General features: G+C 40.8%; 1 protein-coding gene across 1 annotated transcript in view; it reads left to right on the top strand.

The window, feature by feature from the left end:
• The window catches only part of Capza1 (capping actin protein of muscle Z-line subunit alpha 1), a 50,051-nt gene that overhangs the window by 10,303 nt on the left and 18,425 nt on the right, over window positions 1-21,323 (top strand). Inside the window, exons 2-3 of the mRNA XM_070006312.1 lie at window positions 17,949-18,012; window positions 20,203-20,254. Of these exons, the coding sequence (XP_069862413.1) occupies window positions 17,949-18,012; window positions 20,203-20,254 (116 nt within the window). The remainder of the gene's footprint in view (window positions 1-17,948; window positions 18,013-20,202; window positions 20,255-21,323) is intronic.

Below are 21,323 nucleotides of genomic sequence, written 5' to 3' on the forward strand. Positions count from 1 at the left end.
AACCATCCCTGTGTCTCTGGGATGAAGCCTACCTGGTCATAGTGAATTATTTTTTTTATGTGTTTCTGGATTCTGTTAGCTAGAATCTTGTTAAGGATCTTTGCATCTGTGTTCATCAAGGAGATTGGCCTGTAATTCTCCTTTTTGGTTGGGTCTTTGCCTGGTTTGGGGATGAGTGTGATATTGGCTTCGTAGAATGAGTTTGGGATAGCTCCTTCCTTCTCTGTTTCTCTGAAGAGCTTGAGGAGTATGGGTATTAGTTCTTGTTTAAAGGTCTTATAGAATTCTGCTGTGAATCCATCTGGTCCTGGGCTTTTTTTTGTTGGAAGACTTTTGATAGCTTCCTGTATCTCATTATAGGATATTGGCTTATTTAATTGGTTAACTTCTTCTTTGCTCAGTTTGGGCAACTTGTATTTCTCTAAAAATGCATCCATTTCTGCCCGATTTTCTTCCTTTAGAGAGTATAGCTTTTGAAAGTAGTCTGTTAGAATTGTTTGGATATCTTGGGTACGTGTGGTGATGTTTCCCGTGGCATCCCTAATCCTATTAATATGGGTTTCCTCTCTTCTTTTTTTAATTAATCTAGCCAATGGGCCATCAATTTTGTTTATTTTTTCAAAGAACCAGCTTTTTGTTTGGTTTATTTTGGTTATGGTTTTCTGATTTTCTAATTGGTTAATCTCTGCTTTTAATTTGGTTATCTGGCTTCTTCTAGTAGCTTTAGGTTCCATTTTTTCCTGTTTTTCTAGCTGTTTTAATTGCAACATGAGATTATTTACTTGGTCTGTCTCCATTCTCTTGATGTGGGCACTGAGGGCAATAAATTTGCCCCTCAGGACTGCTTTTGCTGTGTCCCACAAGTTTCTTTGTGAGGTGTTTTCATTTTCATTGAGTTGTAGGAAATGCTTTATTTCTTCTCTGATCTCTTCTGTTATCCAGGCATTGTTAAGGAGTGTGCTGTTCAATTTCCATGTATTGGAGAAATTTCTGCGGTATGCTTTGTTATTGAGAGCTAGCTTGATTCCACTGTGGTCAGATAGGATACAGGGGATTATGTCGATCCCTTTGTATTTGCTTAAGTTCCTTGCATGAACTATGATATGGTCTATTTTGGAGAAAGTTCCATGAGCTGCTGAGAAGAATGTGTACTGTGTTGTTTTAGGGTGAAATACTCGGTAGATGTCAGTTAATTCCGCTTGCAGTATGGCCTCTCTTAATTCGGTAGCTTCTTTGCCAATCCTCTGGTTGGTAGACCTGTCCTTTGGTGAGAGTGGTGTGTTAAAGTCTCCTAGTATTATCGTATTGGGATCTATTTTATTCTGTAAGTTTGAGAGCATTTGTTTGACATATCTGGGTGCACCAATATTTGGGGCATATAAGTTGATGATGGTTATATCCTCCTCTTGGATTGTTCCCTTTATTAATATGTAGTGTCCGTCCTTGTCTTTCTGTACTGATTTTAATGAAAAGTTTATTTTGTCAGATATCAGGATAGCTACACCTGCTTTCTTACTGGGGGCGTTTGATTGGTAGATCCTTTTCCACCCCTTCACTCTGAGTTTGTTTGTATGTTTGGCTGAGAGGTGGGTCTCCTGAAGGCAACAGATGGATGGGTCTTGTTTTCTTATCCAGTCCTCAGTTCGTTTTCTTTTAATTGGCGAATTCAGCCCATTTATATTAAGAGAAAGTATAGAGAGATGCATTGTTGTCCCTGCCATTCCGTTTTCCTAAGTTTTTCTTTTTTCCTTTCCTCCTGTGCTTGCTCAGTTAGACTTTGAGTAATGCCTGTTTGGGGCAGGCCCCAGTTCCTGGCTGCTTTCTTCAGGTTGTGTCCCCCCTCTTAGAATTCTTTGTAATGCTGGCTTAATGTTTATGAATTCATTTAGTTTTTCTTTGCTATTAAAAGTTTTCAGTTCTCCATCAAATGTGAATGCTAGCTTTGCCGGGTAGATCAGTCTGGGTTGGCAGTTATTGGCTTTCAGGGCTCGTATGGTGCTTTCCCAGGCTTTTCTTGCATTCATTGTTTGTGTGGAGAGATCTGCAGTAATTCTTATTTTTTTCCCATTGTAGTATAGCTCCTTCTTCATTTTTGCTGCATGCAGGATTGTTTCCTTATTATTCAGATCTATCATTTTTACTATAATGTGTCTAGAAGTGTTTCTCCTTGGGTCTTGCTTGTTGGGTGTTCGATAAGCTTTTGTGATGTAGTTAAGATGGTCGTTTTTGAGGTGGGGAAAATTTTCATTGATTATCTTGTTAAATAGGTGTTGCATTCCCTTGCTCTGGAATTCCTCACCTTCGTCCACTCCAATTATACGAAGGTTAAATTTTTTAGCATTATCTGCTTGCTCTTGAATATCCCTTTGGTTTAATTTGAGTAATTTTTCCATATCTGTCACTTTTTGGTCCAGTTGGTGTATTCTGTCTTCTGTATCTGACACTCGACCTTCCATTTCATTCACTCTGTTGACAGTGGCTTCTATTGTGGTTTGCATGGAGGAAATGGATCCCTTTATGGATTCAATGTTGGTTCTCAGAGTACTGATCTCACCTCTCAATGAGGTATGCATTACCTCTAATTTGGCGTTTATCTCACTTCTTATTGAGGTTTGTGCAGCTTCTATTTTTGCATGCATCTCTTGTTTGATACCCTGTATCTCTTTGGATAGTTCATCCTTGTGCTCTTTCAATTTCTGATAAATTTCTCGCTTTATTTCTTGAGTCATTGCCTCCAGCAACCCTTGGAAGTAGCCTTTGTCTTCCATTCCTGCTTTGCTCCCACTGGGGCTCTCCCCTGTGTGGCTGCTGGCTTTTGGGGTGAGCTTGCTGTCCTGGGTGGTAGTAAACCTTGTGATTTTTCTCTGTGATTTTCGCATGGAGGTTCAGGAGACTGCTCTTCAATTTTGTTTTGGTGTGTCTGTCTTTGCTTGGTTGCTGATTCTGTATTGGTAGAGAGAGTCTGTGCCTGATCTGGGTTCTGTTGGGAGCCTATTTCCAGCTGCTATTCTGACTTACTTAGGATTCTCAGCTCTCTGCTGTAGATTGCTGACAGTTCCCGCCTTTGGAAGGGTTGAGCAGCCTAGACTGCTTGTGTTTGCTCCTACGGGTGCTCTTGTGAAGAACAGATGCTCTGGATGCACTCTCCCAAATGCTGGAGTCTGCTATGGGCTCCTGATGTGTTTTTGTTTATTTGTTTTGGGCTGGTTGTGGGCTTGAACTCTAGGTTTGGGTGCTGTCCCTCAGCTTTTTCAGCTCAAGGCTGGCACCCTACCGTTTGAGCCACAGCACCACTTCTGACCCTTTTTGCTTTTGTGATGCTGAGGAATCAGATGCAGGGCCTCATACATCCAAGACTATCACTCTATTGCTGAGCCGCCTTAACAGTCTGAGCTCCTGTTTACTATCAGGTGCTGGCAGCCTGTGTTGCCCAATTCCCAGTCTAGGGTATATGGGTGGAGTTTTGGTGGGGTTAGGGCTTCTCTTGTCCTGGGCCTCCAGGTCTTTTGTTGTCACAGGCGTGCTTCCCGGGGGAGTGTTGTTTCCTGGTTTTCTCCCCTCTGTTGAGGCGTATGCTCAGCTTTTTACTTCAATTGGGAGGAGTTGGTTGTGTTGTTCAGGCGCCGGATCCCCGGGCTTGGTTCCGGCCCCAGCCTGGAGCGCGCTTGTTAGGCCTGTGCTGATGTGTATACCCCCTAGGTTATACAGCCTGGGGGACACAGTTCAAATTTCTTCTACTGTTGGTAGTCTTGACCCAGGGGCGCTGTTCCTGGCTTGGGCATTTAAGCTCCCTTCCAGGGGTGCTCTTGCTCTAGCCTGGCCAGCTGAGTGTGCTCCACGGGCTGGTGGAGCTCTCAAACAGTTCCCAGTTTTAGTGGGTCCTGTGGTCCGGGTGCTGGGGTAGGGAGTCTAGGTCAGGGTCTGGGGATTCCCTCCAGCTCTGGTCTCCCTTGAGGGATACACTTCCCCTGTGGGGTACTCACCCTGGAGCTGGTTGTTTCTGTGTGGTGTAGGTCGTCAGTTGTTGTTGCAATCCGGGCTGGGTTGGGCGGTGGTGGCTCTGTGTGATTCTTTTCTGTCTCTGCCTCTGTCGAAGCTGTTGGGTCAAGAGTGTCCACGCTCAGGCAGCTTCTTCTCGGTACCTCTGGGGCCCAAGTGACTCCGCCGGGTTGTTGCGATCGTGATCGGGCGGGCGGGTGGTCTGCAGACAGGACCCTTTGTCGCGCCGAGCCGCTTTGGCGGGATGGAACCTCTCTGCTCGGGTGGAGAGTGCTGGATCGTTGCGATCGCGATCAGGCGGGCCGGGTGGTCTGCCGCAGGTCCTTTTGTCACTCTGCTGATGCCGAGCGGCTTTGGAGGGATGGAGCCTCTCTGATGTTCTGAAAGTGGCCCCCTGTGTCTCTGCTGTTTCTCTGGGGCTCCCACAGCCCCCGCCGGGCCGGCTGGCCGGCGGCTTGGCGCGCTGCCGCGCGGCCAGTAAAGGTTGGGGGAGGGGTCTTCGCTTTTTTCTGTTTTGAAATTCTTTTCCTCTTTCTTTTTTGTTATTCTCCGCCTCTGGTTTTTCTCTGAGTGTTCGTCTTTTTGTTGTTGTCGGTCTCTTGGGGAGATTAAGCGTTGGAACTCGAACTCTCTTTTTGGTTGGAGAGAGCTGTGGCGTTTCCCTACTGCCCCGTCGCCATCTTGGTCCCCCCTCAATGATGCTCATTTAAAGTCACAACTTCATTCTAACTTTCCTGGAGCAAATTGTCTATCACAGTCTATAACATATAACAGTGTTCACATGTTATACACCATACATGTGATCAGCAGCATGGGGATATTTAGTAGTGGTTCGACCAGATGAGTGGGAGTTCTTTGTTTCTTAAGTCCTGTTGGTTTTGTCGTATCACCTAACATTTTGGATTTAGCATCCACTTATCAGGGAGACCATGTACCGTTTGTCTCTTCGCTCTTGGCTTACCTTGCTCAACATGATTCCTTCTAGCTCCATCCATTTCCCTGCAAATGCTATTATTTTGTCATTTCTAATGGCTGCATAATATTCCATTGTGTATAGATACCACAATCTGTGGTGGGGCATCTGGGTTGTTTCCATATCCTAGCTATTGGATTCAGCAGCTTTTGAATTCTTGAATTACTTCTCGCAACATTCTTGTTTTTGTCTCCAGCTTCTTCCTTTCCACATTCTAGCTGGTTTACTATGAGCTTTATTACTGTATTGCTGTATTACTAAATTTTAAGTAGTATATAAAGTTTATCTTTTTTTTTTTTTTTACAGTTGCACATAAATATTTTTGTGGGTTTTTTTTTTTGGAGGAGACCTTGAACTCAGGGCCTAGACATTGTCCCTGAGCCTTTTTGTGCTTAAGGCTAGCGATCTAGTACTTGAACCACTGCACTACTTCTGTTTTTTGTTGTTGGTGGTGGTGGTCGTAGGGCTTGAACTCCTCTTGGGCTTTGTCCATGAGCCTCTTTGTGCTCAAGGCTAACATTCTACCACTTGAGCCACAGTGCTATTTCTGGTTTTTGAGTGGTTAATTAAAGGTAAGAGTCTCTGAGTTGGCTTTGAACCATGATACTCAGATCTCAGCCTCCTAAGTAGCTAGGATTATAGGTATGAGCCACCGACACTCTGGCTCTAAAATTTTTGGTGGCATTTTCCTTAAGAATAGATACGTGTCACCAAGACCAAGTAAGGTCTTTGGGTAATAGCAGTGAGTGGACTTTTTTTTTTTTTTAATATAGAGGTTAACACCCTGTCACATAAACAGCAGGGAGTTTTTGCAGAGCTGGAAGGAAATGCTTTTGTCTTAAATTTTTGCATTCTGTAGGTAGTTTTTCCTATCTTATTTAATAGCATCTTTATTTAGTACTCTGCTTGAGTCAAAAACTTGAATGTTATTTCTGCTATTTTTTAGTAAATCCTGGCCCTACCTTTAAAATAAACTCAAAGTTTCACACCACACCCTCACTTTAACCATTCTGGAAGTAGTCACTATGTGGTTCTCACATAGTAAGATCACATAATGTATCTGAGTAGCTAGGATTACAGGCATGAGCCATCGGCTTTGAAAGAGAAAATCATTGTTTCCCACTGCTTCTGTTTCTATTTAGCCTGAGCTCTCACTGCTAACTCTACCTTTTCTTTTTCTTTTTCTTTCTTTCTTTCTTTTTTTTTTTTTTTTACTATATTTAAGTAGTTGTACAAAGGAGTTGCCATTTAGCAAAGAAGTTTATGGATACAGTATAATCCTACCTTTTTGAACTTGACATCTTCATCATTATTCTCAGGCATTCTTTTTTTTGGGGGGGGGTCCAGTTGTGGGGCCTGAACTCTGGGCCTGGGCGCTGTCCCTCAGCTCTTCAGCTCAAGGCTAGTGCTCTACCACTTGAGCCACAGCGCCACTTCCGGCTTTTTTCTTTTTGCTTATGTGGTGCTGGGGAATTGAACCCAGGGCCTCATGCATTGCAAGGCAAGCACTCTACCACTGAGCCACCTTCCCAGCCCTAGGCATTCTTAATCTCAAGGGATTGGTGTGTTCTTTTCCTTAATTCCTTGACCTAGTTCCAACTATCCCCCTCGCCTCCCCCCCCTCCCCCACAATTCATATCTGGTAGTATTTCATACATTTGAATTCCTAAGCAACAAAAAATGGCTATGTGATCTTTTTACTGATTTGAATATTTTCTGACTCATTAGAATATTCTTAACACGCTTTTTTTTTGGGGGGGGGGTCCGGTCGTGGGGCCTGAACTCTGGTCCTGGGCGCTGTCCCTCAGCTCTTCAGCTCAAGGCTAGCACTCTACCACTTGAGCCACAGCGCCACTTCCGGCTTTTTTGTTATGTGGTGCTGAGGAATTGAACCCAGGGCCTCATGCATGCAAGGCAAGTGCTCTACCACTGAGCCTTCCCACCCCTCATTAGAATATTCTTTTTTTTTTTGCTGGTCATGCAGCCTGAACTCTGGGCCTGGGCACTGTCCCTCATCTCTTCAGCTCAAGGCTAGTAGTGCTCTACCACTTGAGCCACAGCGCCACTTCCAGCTTTTTCTGCTTATGTGGTGCTGAGGAATTGAACCCAGGGCCTCATGCATGCAAGGCAAGTGCTCTACCACTGAGCCACCTTCCCAGCCCCTTTTTTTTACTTTTGTAGTTCTTTTTTGTGCCTGTACTGGGGCTTGAACTCAAGGTTCTCACTCAACTTTTTTACTCTTAGTTCTACCATTTGAGCCATGTCTCTAATTCCAGGTTTTTGCTGGTTAGTTGGAATAAGAGTCTCATGAGCTAGGCACTGGTGGCTCAAGTTTGTAATCCTAGCTACTCAGGAGATTGAGGTCTGAGGACTGCGATTCAAAGCCATCCTGGACAAGAAAGTCCCTCAGACTCTTATCTCCAATTAACCACCTGAAAACCAGAACTGGAGCTATGACAACTGGAGCCTTGAGCAAAAAAGCTAAGGGACAGGGCCCAAGCCCTGATCAAAACCCATGACTGATTAAAAAAAAAGTCATGAACTTATCTACCCAGGCTGGCTTCAGACTGGGATCCCCAGATCTCAGCCCCCTGACTAGCTAGGATTACAGGCATGAGCAAGATTATAGGAGTGAATCACTGGTGGCAATAACCATTTTATGTTTATGCTAGTGTTTAACTTTTTTATATCTTCACTGGGACTGAACCAATGTTTTAAAATTTGTCTTCTGTTAAATAATGACTTTGATGTATCACTTAAATGAACACTTAAGATTGTAGATGTTGGGGCTGGGAAGGTGGTTCAGTGGTAGAGCGCTTGCCTTGCATGCGTGAGGCCCTGGGTTCGATTCCTCAGCACCACATAAGCAAAAAGAAAAAAGGCAGAAGTGGCGCTGTGGCTCAAGTGGTAAAAGGCCAGCCTTGAACAAAAAAGCAATGACTGGGAGAGAAGCATAACTTTTAAGAAATGTTGTGAGTTAAGGTCAAGAAATGAATTCTGCAGGCAATGATGGTTAACAGCTGTAATCCTAGCTACCAAGAGGCTGAAACCTGGAAGATTATAGTTCAAAGCCAGCCTGGGTTGGGTATGTGCTTGGAGTGGTAGGGTACCAGTCATGCCCAAGCAAAAGGCCCCAAACATCAGTACCAGGCGGAAGGGAGGGAGAGGAAAGGAATGAAAGAGTCGGGAAAAGAGCCAGAAAGGAAAGGGAAAGGGAAAGGGGAAGGGAAGGAAATTGACTCCTGAAAGCTAAACAAAGTAAATCATTTACCCAATTGGCTCATTAAAGAAAGGTTTGGGTCAGTATACTCTGGCGTTGTTATTAAGTGTAATGTAAAAATTCTATTTTTTCAATACACTTTACAAAAATTTTGCTATAATACTGTGTGTATGTATGTATGTGTGCAAGCATGCGCATGCTTAAGTGTATATTTACTTCTGTGCTGTGCTAGGGATTGAACCTATGGCGTGGAACATGACAGTGAAGTGTCATGAGCCTTAGTCCTTTACAGGTGGTTTTCAAATCTTTTTTTTCCATTTTTTCCATTTATGGTTAGTACTCTACCCTTGGAGCCACATCTCCAGCCTTCTTATTACACATATTACTAATGTAAAAGTGAAATTTTGAGTCTTGCAAAGGTTCAGTATTCTTATTTCTTCTTTTATGCAGGTGAAATGATTAATTTTCATTGGTTATATGCATAAATTCAAATGTTTTCAGGCTGGGAAGGTAGTTCAGTGGTAGAGTGCTTGCCTTGAATGAATGAGGCCCTGGGTTCAGTTCCTTAGCACCATGTAAGCAGAAGAAGCCAGAAGTGGTGAGCTATGGCTCAAGTGGTAGAGCGCTAGCCTTGAGCTGAAGAGCTGAGGGACAACGCTCAGGCCCAGAGTTCAGGCCCCATGACTGACCAAAAAAAAAAAAAAAAAATTAAATGTTTTCCTTCCTATTTTAGGGATAAAACACAATAGGGCATATGAAATTAACATTACTGGAGTATTTAAGTATATATATAATATAATTGTTTAGAGTCACACCCTTTTTAAAATACTATGCCTAGGCACAGTCAGCTGCTAGGGCAGCAGTAAAGAGGCCACCACCTCCAGCAGTTGCTGCAGCAACTCCAGAAGCTGAGTGAGCTCTGGCCAGGTGCCTCAGGCCTCCTTGTCCTTTCTGTTGGAAACAAACTGGAGATTTTGTCAAGGCATTTTACTTCCCCTCAGAAGGATGTGCTAACACCACTCTTTCCAGAGCTAGGCTGGCAATTTGTTTTTATCCCAGCCTAAGGCATGACTTTGCTCCTTCTTGTTATTAAGGAGTAGGCTTACATTTTTACAATTGGTTACTAGTGATAGGGTAAAACAAGGAAGTTAAAAAGCACTATGTCCATTGGTAAAAAGTTCCCATCTTCAAAGGGTGTCTATCTCATCACTGCTGGTTTGGGAACGGGCTGCTAATGTTTACATTTGGAGGAGGTAGGTAAAGTCAGTGGAAAGTTCACACTCAAGGTGGAGGAGGGCGGGTGCTTTTTTTTTTTTTTTTTTTTTTTTTTTTGGTTGTGGGGCTTGAACTCTGGGCCTGGGCTCTGTCTCTGAGCTCTTCAGCTCAAGGCTAGCACTCTACCACTTGAGCCACAGTGCTCCTTCCAGTTTTCTGGTGGTTAATTGGAGATGGTGTCACAGACTTTTCCTGCCCAGGCTGGCTTCAAACCGCTATCCTCAGATCTCAGCCTCCTGAAATAGCTAGGATTTCAGGCGTGAGCCACTGCCACCTGTTGAGGGTGTATTCTTTAACTCCATTGGTATGGACTCATACCCTTCACATGGCTGACTGATTACAAACATACATGGTAATTACAGTTGAAGTTAAGAAGCAAATAATTCCAGGAAACAACAGTACCAAGAAATAGTACAGAATGAGAGTGACTTACTACAAGATGTAGACATTTTAGTTTGGCAGAAAAGATTGCTTTTCCTTACATTTCCCTCTCCTGTCTACACCTTGGAGGCTACCACCACTATCTCCTTACTATGTATGGCTCTGAGGAGAATCCACAAGGAATTAAAAGACCTACTTCTCAGCATGTTCATTCAGCAGGTCCTTTTGGAGAGAGATGTTTCATTGGCAAGTTACAATAACCAATTATTGTTAAAGACAGTCTCTATTAGGGTGGAGTACTTTTCTTGAGAGTTCATTTCCAAACAGATTACCCCTTCAAACCATGTAATGTTGTATTTACAAGAAGACTTTATCATCAAAATATTAACAGAAATAACATTTATTTATTTTAATATTCTGTAGTCACAATGATTTCCAGCTTTATTTCATAAGTATTTTGTCCATCTCTTCTCTGTTGTGTGGTCAAAATTCAGACAATTGTTTAGTGCCTGAGATGTTGCCAGTCTATAAAATGTAAAGTATAAAAGAATAGTTTGGGGGCTGGGAAGGTGGCTCAATGGTAGAAGTGTTTTCCTTGCACCCATGAGTCTCTGGGTTCAATTCCTCAGCACCACATAAGCAGGAAAAAAAAAGCCAGAAGTGGCATTGTGGCTCAAGTGGTAGAGCACTAGCCTTGAGCTGAAGAGCTGAGGGACAGCACCCAGGCCCAGAGTTCAGGCCCCACAACCAGACCCCCCCCCAAAAAAAAAAGAATAGTTTGGGAATGAACTCACAAGTCTGTGATATGATATTTTAAATTGTTGGAAAATTCTGAAAGAGGGGAAAAGTTCTATAGTGAAATTATTACTTTATGAAATTGGGACAAGTGTTTTTTAAAAAAAAGCGTTTGGCTTTTAAATGAAACCCCTATATCTTGTACATGAGCACTGACATAACTTTCTTCTATGAAAAATACCTATTATCTCTTTTGTTTTCTTATCTCAACCTTGAGAATAATTGGGTAAAAAACTGTTACTGAAGAATAGCTCATCTTTGTTTATATTAGAACACTTTTTCCTCCCTCCCTCCCTCTCTCCCTCTCTCTCTCCCTTCCTTCCTTCTTTCCTTCCTTCCTTCCTTCCTTCTTTTCTTCCTTCCTTCCTTCCTTCCTTCTTTGCCAAACCTGGGGCTTGAACTTAGGACCTGGGCACAGTCTCTGAGCTTCTTTTGCTCAAGACTAGCACTCTACCACTTGAGCCACATCTCCACTTCTGGCTTTTTTTGTTTATGTGCTACTGAGGAATCAAACTAAGGGCTTCTTGCATGCTAGGCAAGCACTCTACCACTAAGATACATTCCCAGCCCTTTTTATTTTTTATAATTTTTTATTTTGTCAGTCCTGGGGCTTGAACTCAGGGCTTGTGCACTGTCCCTGAGTTTCTTTTTGCTCAAGGCTAACACTCTATCATAGTGCCACTTCCAGGTTTTCTGTTTATATAGTACTGAGGAATCGAACCCAGGGCTTCATGCATGCTAGGCAAGCACTCTACCACTAAAGCCACATTCCCAGCCCCTTGCATTTCTTTTTTCTTTTTGACAGTACTAGCTTTTGAACTTGGGGCCTTAAACTTGCTAGATATGTGTTCTAGCATTTGAGTTCCGCCCCCAGCCTGTTCTTTTTCTTTATTTTTCAGGTAGGATTGTAGGGTTCTTTTGCTTCAGACAACCTGGACCATAATCCTCCTTTAATTATGTCTTTCTGTAGCAAGAGTTACAGGCACCTGCCACCATGCTAGCTTATTGTTTAGATGGGGGGGGTAGGGGTTATGTTTTTCCTGGGCTGATCACAAATATCTTTCTTTTTTTCTTTTTTTTTTCAGTCATAGGGCCTGAACTCAAAACCTGGGTGCTGTCCCTGAACTTTTTTGCTCATGGCTAGCACTCTATTATTACTTTCAGCCATTGCCAGTTTTCTGGTGGTTAATTGGTGAGTCCATGGACTTTCCTGCCTGAGCTGGCTTTGAACTGGGATCCTCAGATCTCAGCCTCCTGAATAGATAGGATTACAGGTCGCAGTCTTCATGATTTCCACCTCTCGATAGCTGAGATTGTATTGTGAGCCACAAACTGCCCAACTATCATACTATTGACCCACTTGTTAAGCTGAGTCTTGACTTTTAAATTTACACATTTTTCTTAGTTTCCTAACTTTGTGACAGTTGCTTCTTTCAAAAGAACAACTTTGACTTAATTTTGGGTTGTAAAAATTTCTCAAAGTATAAAGCCAAATCCAAGTGACACATTCAGGATAATCCTCTGGAATTTTACTTCTTGGTACATGCATGGTATAGTTGAATGTCTAAATTCTAAGCATGTGGCTTTGGACAAGGCATAGTTGCTCTCTGCCAGTGGTTGGCAAGCTATGACCTCTGAACTAAATTTAATTTGCCAACCTGCTTTTTTTTTTCACCTCTGCTCCAAGCTTTTGGAATTCTTTTGGAGGTCTGGACAGTAAGCATATATGTTGATGGTGGCAAGTTTCTTGAAGAAAACTAATAGATAAAGGAGTTAGCATTTTGATGGAGAGAATATAGCAGCTAGTTGGAGAGGAGACTTTGGTGACATTGAAACAAATCAATATGGGAGCAAACCATCACATAGAAGAATATTGCTGGCAAAAAAGAAGAAAAACTGCAGTAGCCTTGAACCTGGACTTTAGATCTAACAGCTGTTAGGAAGTAGAATTGAGGAAGCATGCCTAATTATGAAGGACTTTTTAGTCATGAAACAGGCTTCAGGTTTTATAGTGAGTATATTATACCATTATGTCTAGTCCTACTTTAAGCAATTTTTATAGTATTCTGTTTAAAAATGCATAAATCAACATTTGAAATTGCCAAATGTTTATCTAATACCAGGTAATCCACCATTTTAATAGCTCTCAGGAAAAAACGAGATTCCTTACTATGAGCATGTTTTAGGATTCCATACTGTAGTTATGTACATTTTTTTAACATTATTATTATTATTTTTTTTTTTTTTTTGGTCAGTCGTGGGGCTTGAACTCTGGGCCTGGGCACTGTCCCTCAGCTCTTCAGCTCAAGGCGAGCGCTCTACCACTTGAGCTACAGTGCCACTTCCGGTTTTCTGGTGGTTTATTGGAGATAGGAGTCTCACAGTCTTTCTTGCCTGGGCTGGCTTTGAACCACAATCCTCAGATCTCAGCCTCCTGAGTGGCTAGGATTACAGGTGTGAGCCACAGCACCCAGCTTTTTAACATTATTTTTAACTCTCCCCAGTTATTTAAAACCTGGCGATTTTTGGTTTCTATAATTGTATATTTTTCTTGTTCTTGGTATTCTTAAATAATCTCAGAGGCATTGAGATTACTTTTTTAGCACCTGAATCAGAACTCAAATACTTCTACCTGATAATTCTCTCTCACTAACATTTGAAGTTTGTCTTTTTATCCTTTACAAAGTAGACATGAAGCTAGGTGCTAGAGGCTCTTACCTGTAATCCTGATATCAGAGGACTGAGGTTTGAAGCTAGCCTGGGGAGACAAAATCTAGATACTCTTATCTCCAACTAATCAGCAAAAAGCCTGAAGTAAAGGAGTGGCTCAAGTGGTAGAATGCCAGCTATGAGTGAAAAAGCCAAGTGAACATAAAGTCCTTGGTTCAAGCTCCGCCCCCCCCCCAAAAAAAAGCAGTGGTGTATGTATACCTTTAAAATATGAACAGTTCCTAAAACCAATTTTAAAAATAGAAGATGTGATTTAGGAAGCTCATGGAAATTAAAATATAAACGGCATTTACATATGTAAAAAAGATGTTCTGTTCCATTTGTAATAGGAAAAATGCAAATTGAAATATCATGAGTCTGGGAATGTGGCTTAGTGGTAGAGTGCTTGCCTAGCATGCATGAAGCCCTAGGTTCGATTCCTCAATACACATACACAGGAAAAACTGGAAGTGGTGCTATGGCTCAAGTGGTAGAGTGCTAGCCTTGAGCAAAAGAAGCACAGACAATGCCCAGGCCCTGAATTCAAGCCCCAGGACTGGCAAAAAAAAAAAAAAAAAAAAAAAAAATTATTATGAGACACTACTACTTACCTATCATGTTGAAGCCACAGTACAGGCGTGTGTATGTGTGTATACACACACACAGATTTGAGTTTTTAGGGTTTTTTTTCACTATTAACCCCTTTTTAGCCAATAATCAGTCTTACATTGTCAAGCATAAAACATACAACCCGGGCCCCAATGGCTTACCTCTGTAATCTGAGTTACCCAGGAGGCTGAGATTGCAGGATCACAGTTCAAAGCCAGCCTGAGTAGGAAAATCTGTGAGACTGTTATCTACAGTTAACCACCAAAAAGCCAGACGAGCTGTGGCTCAAGTGTTAAGAGTACCGGTCTTGAGCAAAAAAGCGAAGGGACAGTGTTCAGGGCCCTAAGTTCAAGTCAGTACTGGTACACACACACACACACACACACACACACACACACGCACGCACGCACGCACGCACGCACGCACGCATTATGTAGATATGAAATGAATAAGGCAAGCTCTTGAATAAAAGTAACTTTAAAATGCCTTTCTTATTGCTGTTAATATTTTTTAAATGTCACCTCTTTTAGTTATTTAGCTTCTGTGACCTGGTAGTTCTCTGTTTTGATTTCACTTAGTTCATGTTCATGTCCCCTTCTATCTTTTCTTTTTGGTCCATTATAGGGCTTGAACTCAGGGCTTGGGCGTTGTTCCTGAGCCTCTTTGTTCTCAAGGCTAGCCACTTGAGCCATAGTGCTACTTCTTTTGAGTGGTTAATTGGGAGGCTCATGGGCATTTTTCTTTCCCGAGCTGGCTTTGAACTGTGTTCTACAGATCTCAGCCTCCTGAGTAGCTAGGATTACAGGCTTGAGCCATCTGTGCCCAGCTGCCTTCTGTCTTTTAAAAAATTAAAAGATAAGGACGTTGGCATTCCATTTATTTTTTTAAGTAGTTGACAAAGGAGTTGCCATGTAACAAAGCAATTTATGAATATAGTGCATCTTGAGCAATGCCATCCCTCCCCCCTTTTAAAAAATTAACTTCTCCTTATATATAAGTAATCTGTATTCCTTTTGAGCAAGGATAAGCAAAAAAGTAGAAAATATCTTTTGTAATATTGCCACTAGAAATACTCATAGTTTACATTTAGTTGATATACAAATGTATAAATAAATGTAGACTTGTATATATATCTATATATGTGTACATATATAGGTGTATATATCTATAGAATTGCAGGATTAAACTCAGGGTCTTTGTCATGCTGAGCAAGCATTCTACTTAAGATATACCCCTGGCCATTTTGTTTTTGTTTGGTTTTAGAGAGATAAAATCTACCTTTTTTTTTTTATCCTGTCCTTCAAGTAGTTAATCTTCATGTCACGTTATCCCAAGTCCTTTTAATAGGACCAGCAATATGTTTTTGTTGTTGTTGTTGTTTGCCAGTACTGAGGATTGAACTCACTCAGTTTTCTTGCTTATGGCTGTTACACTACCATTTGAGCCACAACCAGTACATCTTTTTGCTAATTAAATTGTAGATAAAGTCTCATAGACTTTTCTGCCTGAGCTGACTTCAAATCATGATTGCCCAGGTTTCAGCCTCCTAAGTAGCTAGGATTATAAGTATGGTCCACTGGTGCCTTGCTAATAAGGCATTTTGTAAACCCTTTTCACTCAATAGTATATTGTTTTAACATCAATGCATATCAGCAGATAAAGAATTTTTCAAAGTTTTGTGCTATAAGAACTGCTTTATACTCTTAAAAATTTGAATGGTTATTAATATAGCATATACTATTGATAATATAGCTAATATCGATATCTAAGAGATTTTCAGTCGCAATACTAACTGTAAGTAATTATAGTTTAAATGAAGAGTATTTCCTCCTGTTTATAACCCTTTTTTCCCCTGATTTTCTATAATAACTTTATGGAATATTCCCTCTTAATCTGTATCATTTTTTGTCCCTGAAAAATAATTTGTAATTGTAATTATGGCAGGGTTCAAACTTCATGTACAAAATATCCTAAAATGTGAATTTGTAATGTGGATGCCTATGAATTCTACAGTAGTTCACATACCAAATTTACTTTTTGGTTTTGACTTGTTTAGGTGTTTTTTTGTTTGCTTGGTTTTTGTTGTTCTTCAGTGCTGGGGAATTGAACCTAGAGCCCTTTATATGTTAATCAAGTGCTTTGCCACTGAGCTACATCCTCATCCCTGTATTCTTACTGTTAAAAAATTAGAAGCTAAGGGGATGGGCATGTGGCTTAGTGGTAGAGTGCTTGCCTAGTATGCATGAAGCCCTATGTTTGATTCCTCAGTACCACATAAACAGAAAAGGCTGGAAGTGACGCTGTGGCTCAAGTGGTATAGTGCTAGCTTTGAGTGAAAGAAGCTTAGGGACAGTGCCTAGGCCCTGAGTTCAAGCCCCAGGACTGGCAAAAAAAAAAAAAGAGGGGGGGGGAACTATGCAACAATATCCTTTGTAACCAATGGCCCCTTAAGTTTACTCAAAAGATAAACTGTTCATCTATTTTGATCAGCAGCAGCAAGTCTACTAAAGACAAGTATAGTTCATATACTTGTAAGATTATTTTGTACATTAAGATGAAATTACAAAAATTCTAAAAAGTAAAAATAGGACAGTCAAAATTACCTGGACAGTAAAATGGACAAAGGACATAATACAGAACTGAAAAAATTTAGGTAAGAATTCTTCCCAAAGTATAAAATGACAAAAAAAAAAGACAAAAGGTTCATTATAGTTGCTCCACAGAGGGATAATTGCTGTAGACGGTGGGAAGAGGACCGAATGAGTTTTTTACAGAGAATATTTTTAGACTTTTGTCTAGTATAATGTTGAAAGGCTTTATCCCTTCTTTAAAATCAGTGATAGTACTTATTTTCTTCTGAAGGTTACCGCTCTTAAAATTAGTGACAATGCTTATTTTTCTTCATTCTGAAAATTGCTACTAAAATTTGGTCCCCTAAATTGAAGGCAAGGAAGTTTATTCTGTTGCTACCCAAAACTAGTAGTTTAGTTTTATTTTATTGGGATAAGTGTTAACTTTTGTCATTTTTCCCCCCAGCAAGAATTGTGAAGCTCATGTGGTTTTGCTCTTTTAATTTTTAAGTCACATTGATTTTGGCTTTGTTTAAATGTTCATATGAGAGATAAGATTATAGCTTTCTCCTTTTGAGTATATTACTATATGACCCCAAATTGATTATTCAGCTTTTTAAAGAAAAGTTCAAAATCATTAAAATGGTACACATATTCTAAATCAAAATACACCTGTATTGATGGGAACAGCTTTGGGATGTTTCATAGGCCAATGTAAAGATTTTTTTTTAATTGTGAAAATACCGTACAGAGGGGTTACAATTACATGGACAAGGTAATAAGTACATTTCTTATCAAGCACTGTTGCCTCCTCCTTTGTTTCCCTTCCCTTCCCTTCCTATCTCTCCCCCCACCCCCCAACCTAAAGATTTCTGAACTGTAGAAATCTAAGCAAGAATTTTCTTTTTAAAAAAATTTTTATTATAGGGGCTGGGAAGGTGGCTCAGTGGTAGAGTACTTGCCTTGCATGCATGAGGCCCTGGGTTCGATTCCTCAGCACCACATAAGCAGAAAAAAAAGCCAGAAGTGGTGCTGTGGCTCAACTGGTAGAACGCTAGCCTTGAGCTGAAGAGCTGAGGGACAGTGCCCAGGCCCAGAGTTCAGGCCCCACAACCAACCCAAAAACAACAACAACAAAATTACTGTAAAGGTTAGGAATTTTTAAGATATATTAGAAAACTTTTGTTGTCCTTTTGTTGTCATTTCTTTACATTTACCTGTTTTATTGTTGCTATTGTTGAGTTATTTTGATTTGAGACAGGATCTTGCTGTGTGTGTGGCTCAAGTTGGCCTCAAACTCAAAAAGACTTCTCTGCCTCTACCACTCTAGTACTGAGTACAGACCAGTCATATGCACTGTGCCCAGCTGTGTATTACTCTTCACAGTACACTTAGTATGTATTTTATTTTTCTTTAGGTACGCATAGCTGCTAAGTTCATCACCCATGCACCCCCAGGAGAGTTTAATGAAGTATTCAATGGTGAGTAAAGATTAGTATTTTGTTATTAAAATCCTTGGGTATTTGAGCGCTTTCTCTCTTCCTTCCTCCCCCCTCTCTCTGGCTTTTCCTTTGGGTGTTACATGTTTTATCTTTCGTCTTGGTTGTTTTGAGATAGTCTCAGTATATAACAGTAACCTCAAATCTGAAATCTTTCTGTCTATGCTAGGTTTATAAGTATGTCCCACTATGTTTGTATTATAACCATAGCTAAAGAAATCAACATTTAAAGAGATTGAGCAAAGTTCTAGTGGCTCATACTTGTAATCCTAGCGACTTAGGAGGCTGAGATCTAAGGATCCAATCTTCAAGACTCTGTCTCCAACCAAATAGCAAAAAGCTAGAGGGAAAAAGTCCAGCAAGAGTATAAGGCCCCGAGTTCCAAGTCCTGCTACTGGTATAAAAGCTCAAACAAACAGAGATACAGAGATTGAAAAAAATAACTTATCCAAGGTTGCCTTGCTAATCCTTAAATTAAGGACTTATTTCTTAGTCTGAGTCAAACGCAAACTTTTACCCATAAATTAGGATACCTGCTTTAGATGAGGGGAAAATTAGAGTTTAATATAAAAACATGAATAAACAATTTTAAATAACTTTTATGACTTTAATATTGTCACAACTTCAATTCTTCAGAACTTTCACTCAATAAGTTCCATATTAGCTTACAACTGAAATCCTAGCTAAGCAAGAAGCTGAGATCTGAGGATTGCAGTTTGAAGCCAGCCTAAGCAGGAAAGTCTATGAGACTCTTATCTCCAATTACCTACCTTTCTCCCTAAAAAAGGCCAGAACTGGAGCTATGGCTCAAGTAGTAGAGCACTAGCCTTGAGCTTTTTTAAAATGTCAAGGGATAGTGCCTAGGTCCTGAGTTCAGAACACACACACATTCCATCCTAGGACCAATGGGGCTGACTATATCTGGGAAACATTAAATTTACAGATTCAGTTTTATTATCCTCTCAGATTTTTCATTTGTTATATCTTGGGTAGAATTTGGTAATCTGTGGGTTTTTTGTTTTTTTTTTTTGGGTCGGTCATGGGGCTTGAACTCTGGGCCTGGACGCTGTCCCTCAGCTCTTCAGCTCAAGGCGAGCGCTCTACCACTTGAGCTACAGCGCCACTTCCAGTTTTCTGGTGGTTTATTGGAGATAGGAGTCTCACGGTCTCTCCTGCCTGGGCTGGCTTTGAACCACGATCCTCAGATCTCAGCCTCCTGAGTAGCTAGGATTACAGGCGTGAACCACCAGCGCCAGGCTGTAATCTGTGTTTTATATCAAGTTCTTTATCAGTTAATTCTAAATCACAGCTAATTTGGGAACCACAATTCTAGTACATTTATGACCTTCAATTGCATTTGCTGTCTTTATTTATTTATTTAGAGATAAAATCTTATTATGCAGCTTAGTCTGGTCTTGAACTTTAGATATCCTGTCCAGCCTCCTAAATGCTACAATTGTAGATATGCACCACTGGAGCATTCTACAAACTGTTTTTCTCTTGCACTGAAGTTCTTTAAACGTTTGTTGTTGAATTATTAAAACTAATTATGTACAAATCTATACATATTAGCATTTTTGATTTGACATTCTTAGAATATCTGTACATACACTTTCTGTAGTTTGAACTCAGAGCCTGACTCTGTCCCTGAGCTATTGTGCTCAAGGTTAGCATTCTACCACGTTGAGCCATAGCTCCACTTTCAGTTTTCTGATGGTTAAGTAGAGCTAAAGGTCTCATGGGCTGGGAACCAGTGGCTCATGCCTATAATCCTGGCTACTCAGTAGGCTGAACTCTGAGGATCACAGTTGGAAGCCAGCCCAGGCAGTAAAGTTTGTGAGACTCCTATCTCCAATTAATCATGGAAAAAGGTAGAAGTGGTAAAGTGCAGGCCTTGAGCAAAAGGAGTTTAGGGCAGTGCCCAGGCCTTGAGTTCATGCCCCAGGACAGGAAAGGGGGCAGGGATGGGGGGATGGGGGGGTGGGGGGGGGGAGTCTCATGGGACTTGTCAGCCTGGGCTGGCTTTGAACTGTGATCCTCAGATCTCAGCCTCTTAGTAGTTAGGATTGCAGGTGTGAGCCATTAGTGCCTGGCTCAAATCTTAAATTTTAAACTCTATTCCAGTAATCTAAAAATCAGTCAAACTCAACATTCCCACATTTTCTTCCTTAGATGTTCGGCTACTACTTAATAATGACAATCTCCTCAGGGAAGGGGCAGCACAGTAAGTATCTTTAATAAATTCATATACAGTGTTATTGTAACATTGGCTAAACATGTTGAGTCTGTTGGCAGGGAGGGAAGTGAAGGATATTTCATTATTCAAACCTTAAGTCTCAGTGTTGGGTTTTGGCTTTTCTTAGAGTTAATACATTTGCCCCAAATGTTTACATCTTTGAAGCTTATTTGATCTTATTTATTTTTGTTTTTGCCCAGATTTTCCTTATTAAAGAAGAAATTAGTGTTAACTATAAGGTTTTCTTTTATAGCTCTCTACCTCACATTGATTTTTTTATTTAAATTTTTTTGGTGCCAATACTGGGGCTTGAACTGAGGGCCAGGGTTCTGTCCTTGAGCCATAGTTCTACTTCTGGCTAAAAAAAAATAGTTAATTAGAGATAAAAGTCTCACAGACTTCCTCCCTGGCTTCGATCTGCCATCCTCACATCTCAGCCTCCTGAGTAGTTAGGATTACTGTTGTGAGCCCAGCTGAATTTATGTTTTATCTGCTGTTTATAGAAATATTATCCTGCTGCTGAGGATTGGTAATGTTTCCTGAATTATAAAAATGATAGCATATGTCCAGAAAGTGTTTGAATAGAATTAACTACAAGATAAGCATAATTGGACGTCTCCCTATCACTGTTAGGCTAACCTTTCAAAATACCTTTTTGTTGTTGTTGTTGTTGGTCATGGGGCTTGAACTCTGGGTCTGGCACTGTTCCTCAGCTCTTCAACTCAAGGCAAGCACTATACCACTTGAGCCACAGCACTACTTCTGGTTTTCTGGTGGATAATTGGAGATAAGAGTATCACAAAGTTTCTTGCCCCGGATGGCTTTGAATCATGATTCTCAGATCTCAGCTTCCTTAATAGCAAGGATTACAGTCAGGAGCCACCAGCACCTGGCAAAATACCATTTGTCTAAAATACTTTGTTCTCAAAAACAGTATAGTGGCAGATTTTTTGTTTGTCATCTATAAACAAATCTATTTAGCATTCAAGGCCTGCTATCCTCTTTTTTTTTTTTTTTAATCAGTACCCTTCTACCCATTCAGTTACTGTCTACTCAA

Source organism: Dipodomys merriami, unplaced genomic scaffold (genome assembly GCF_024711535.1).
Source record: "Dipodomys merriami isolate MVZ:Mamm:240054 unplaced genomic scaffold, mDipMer1.0.p SCAF_7, whole genome shotgun sequence".
In the NCBI taxonomy this organism is placed as follows: domain Eukaryota; kingdom Metazoa; phylum Chordata; class Mammalia; order Rodentia; family Heteromyidae; genus Dipodomys; species Dipodomys merriami.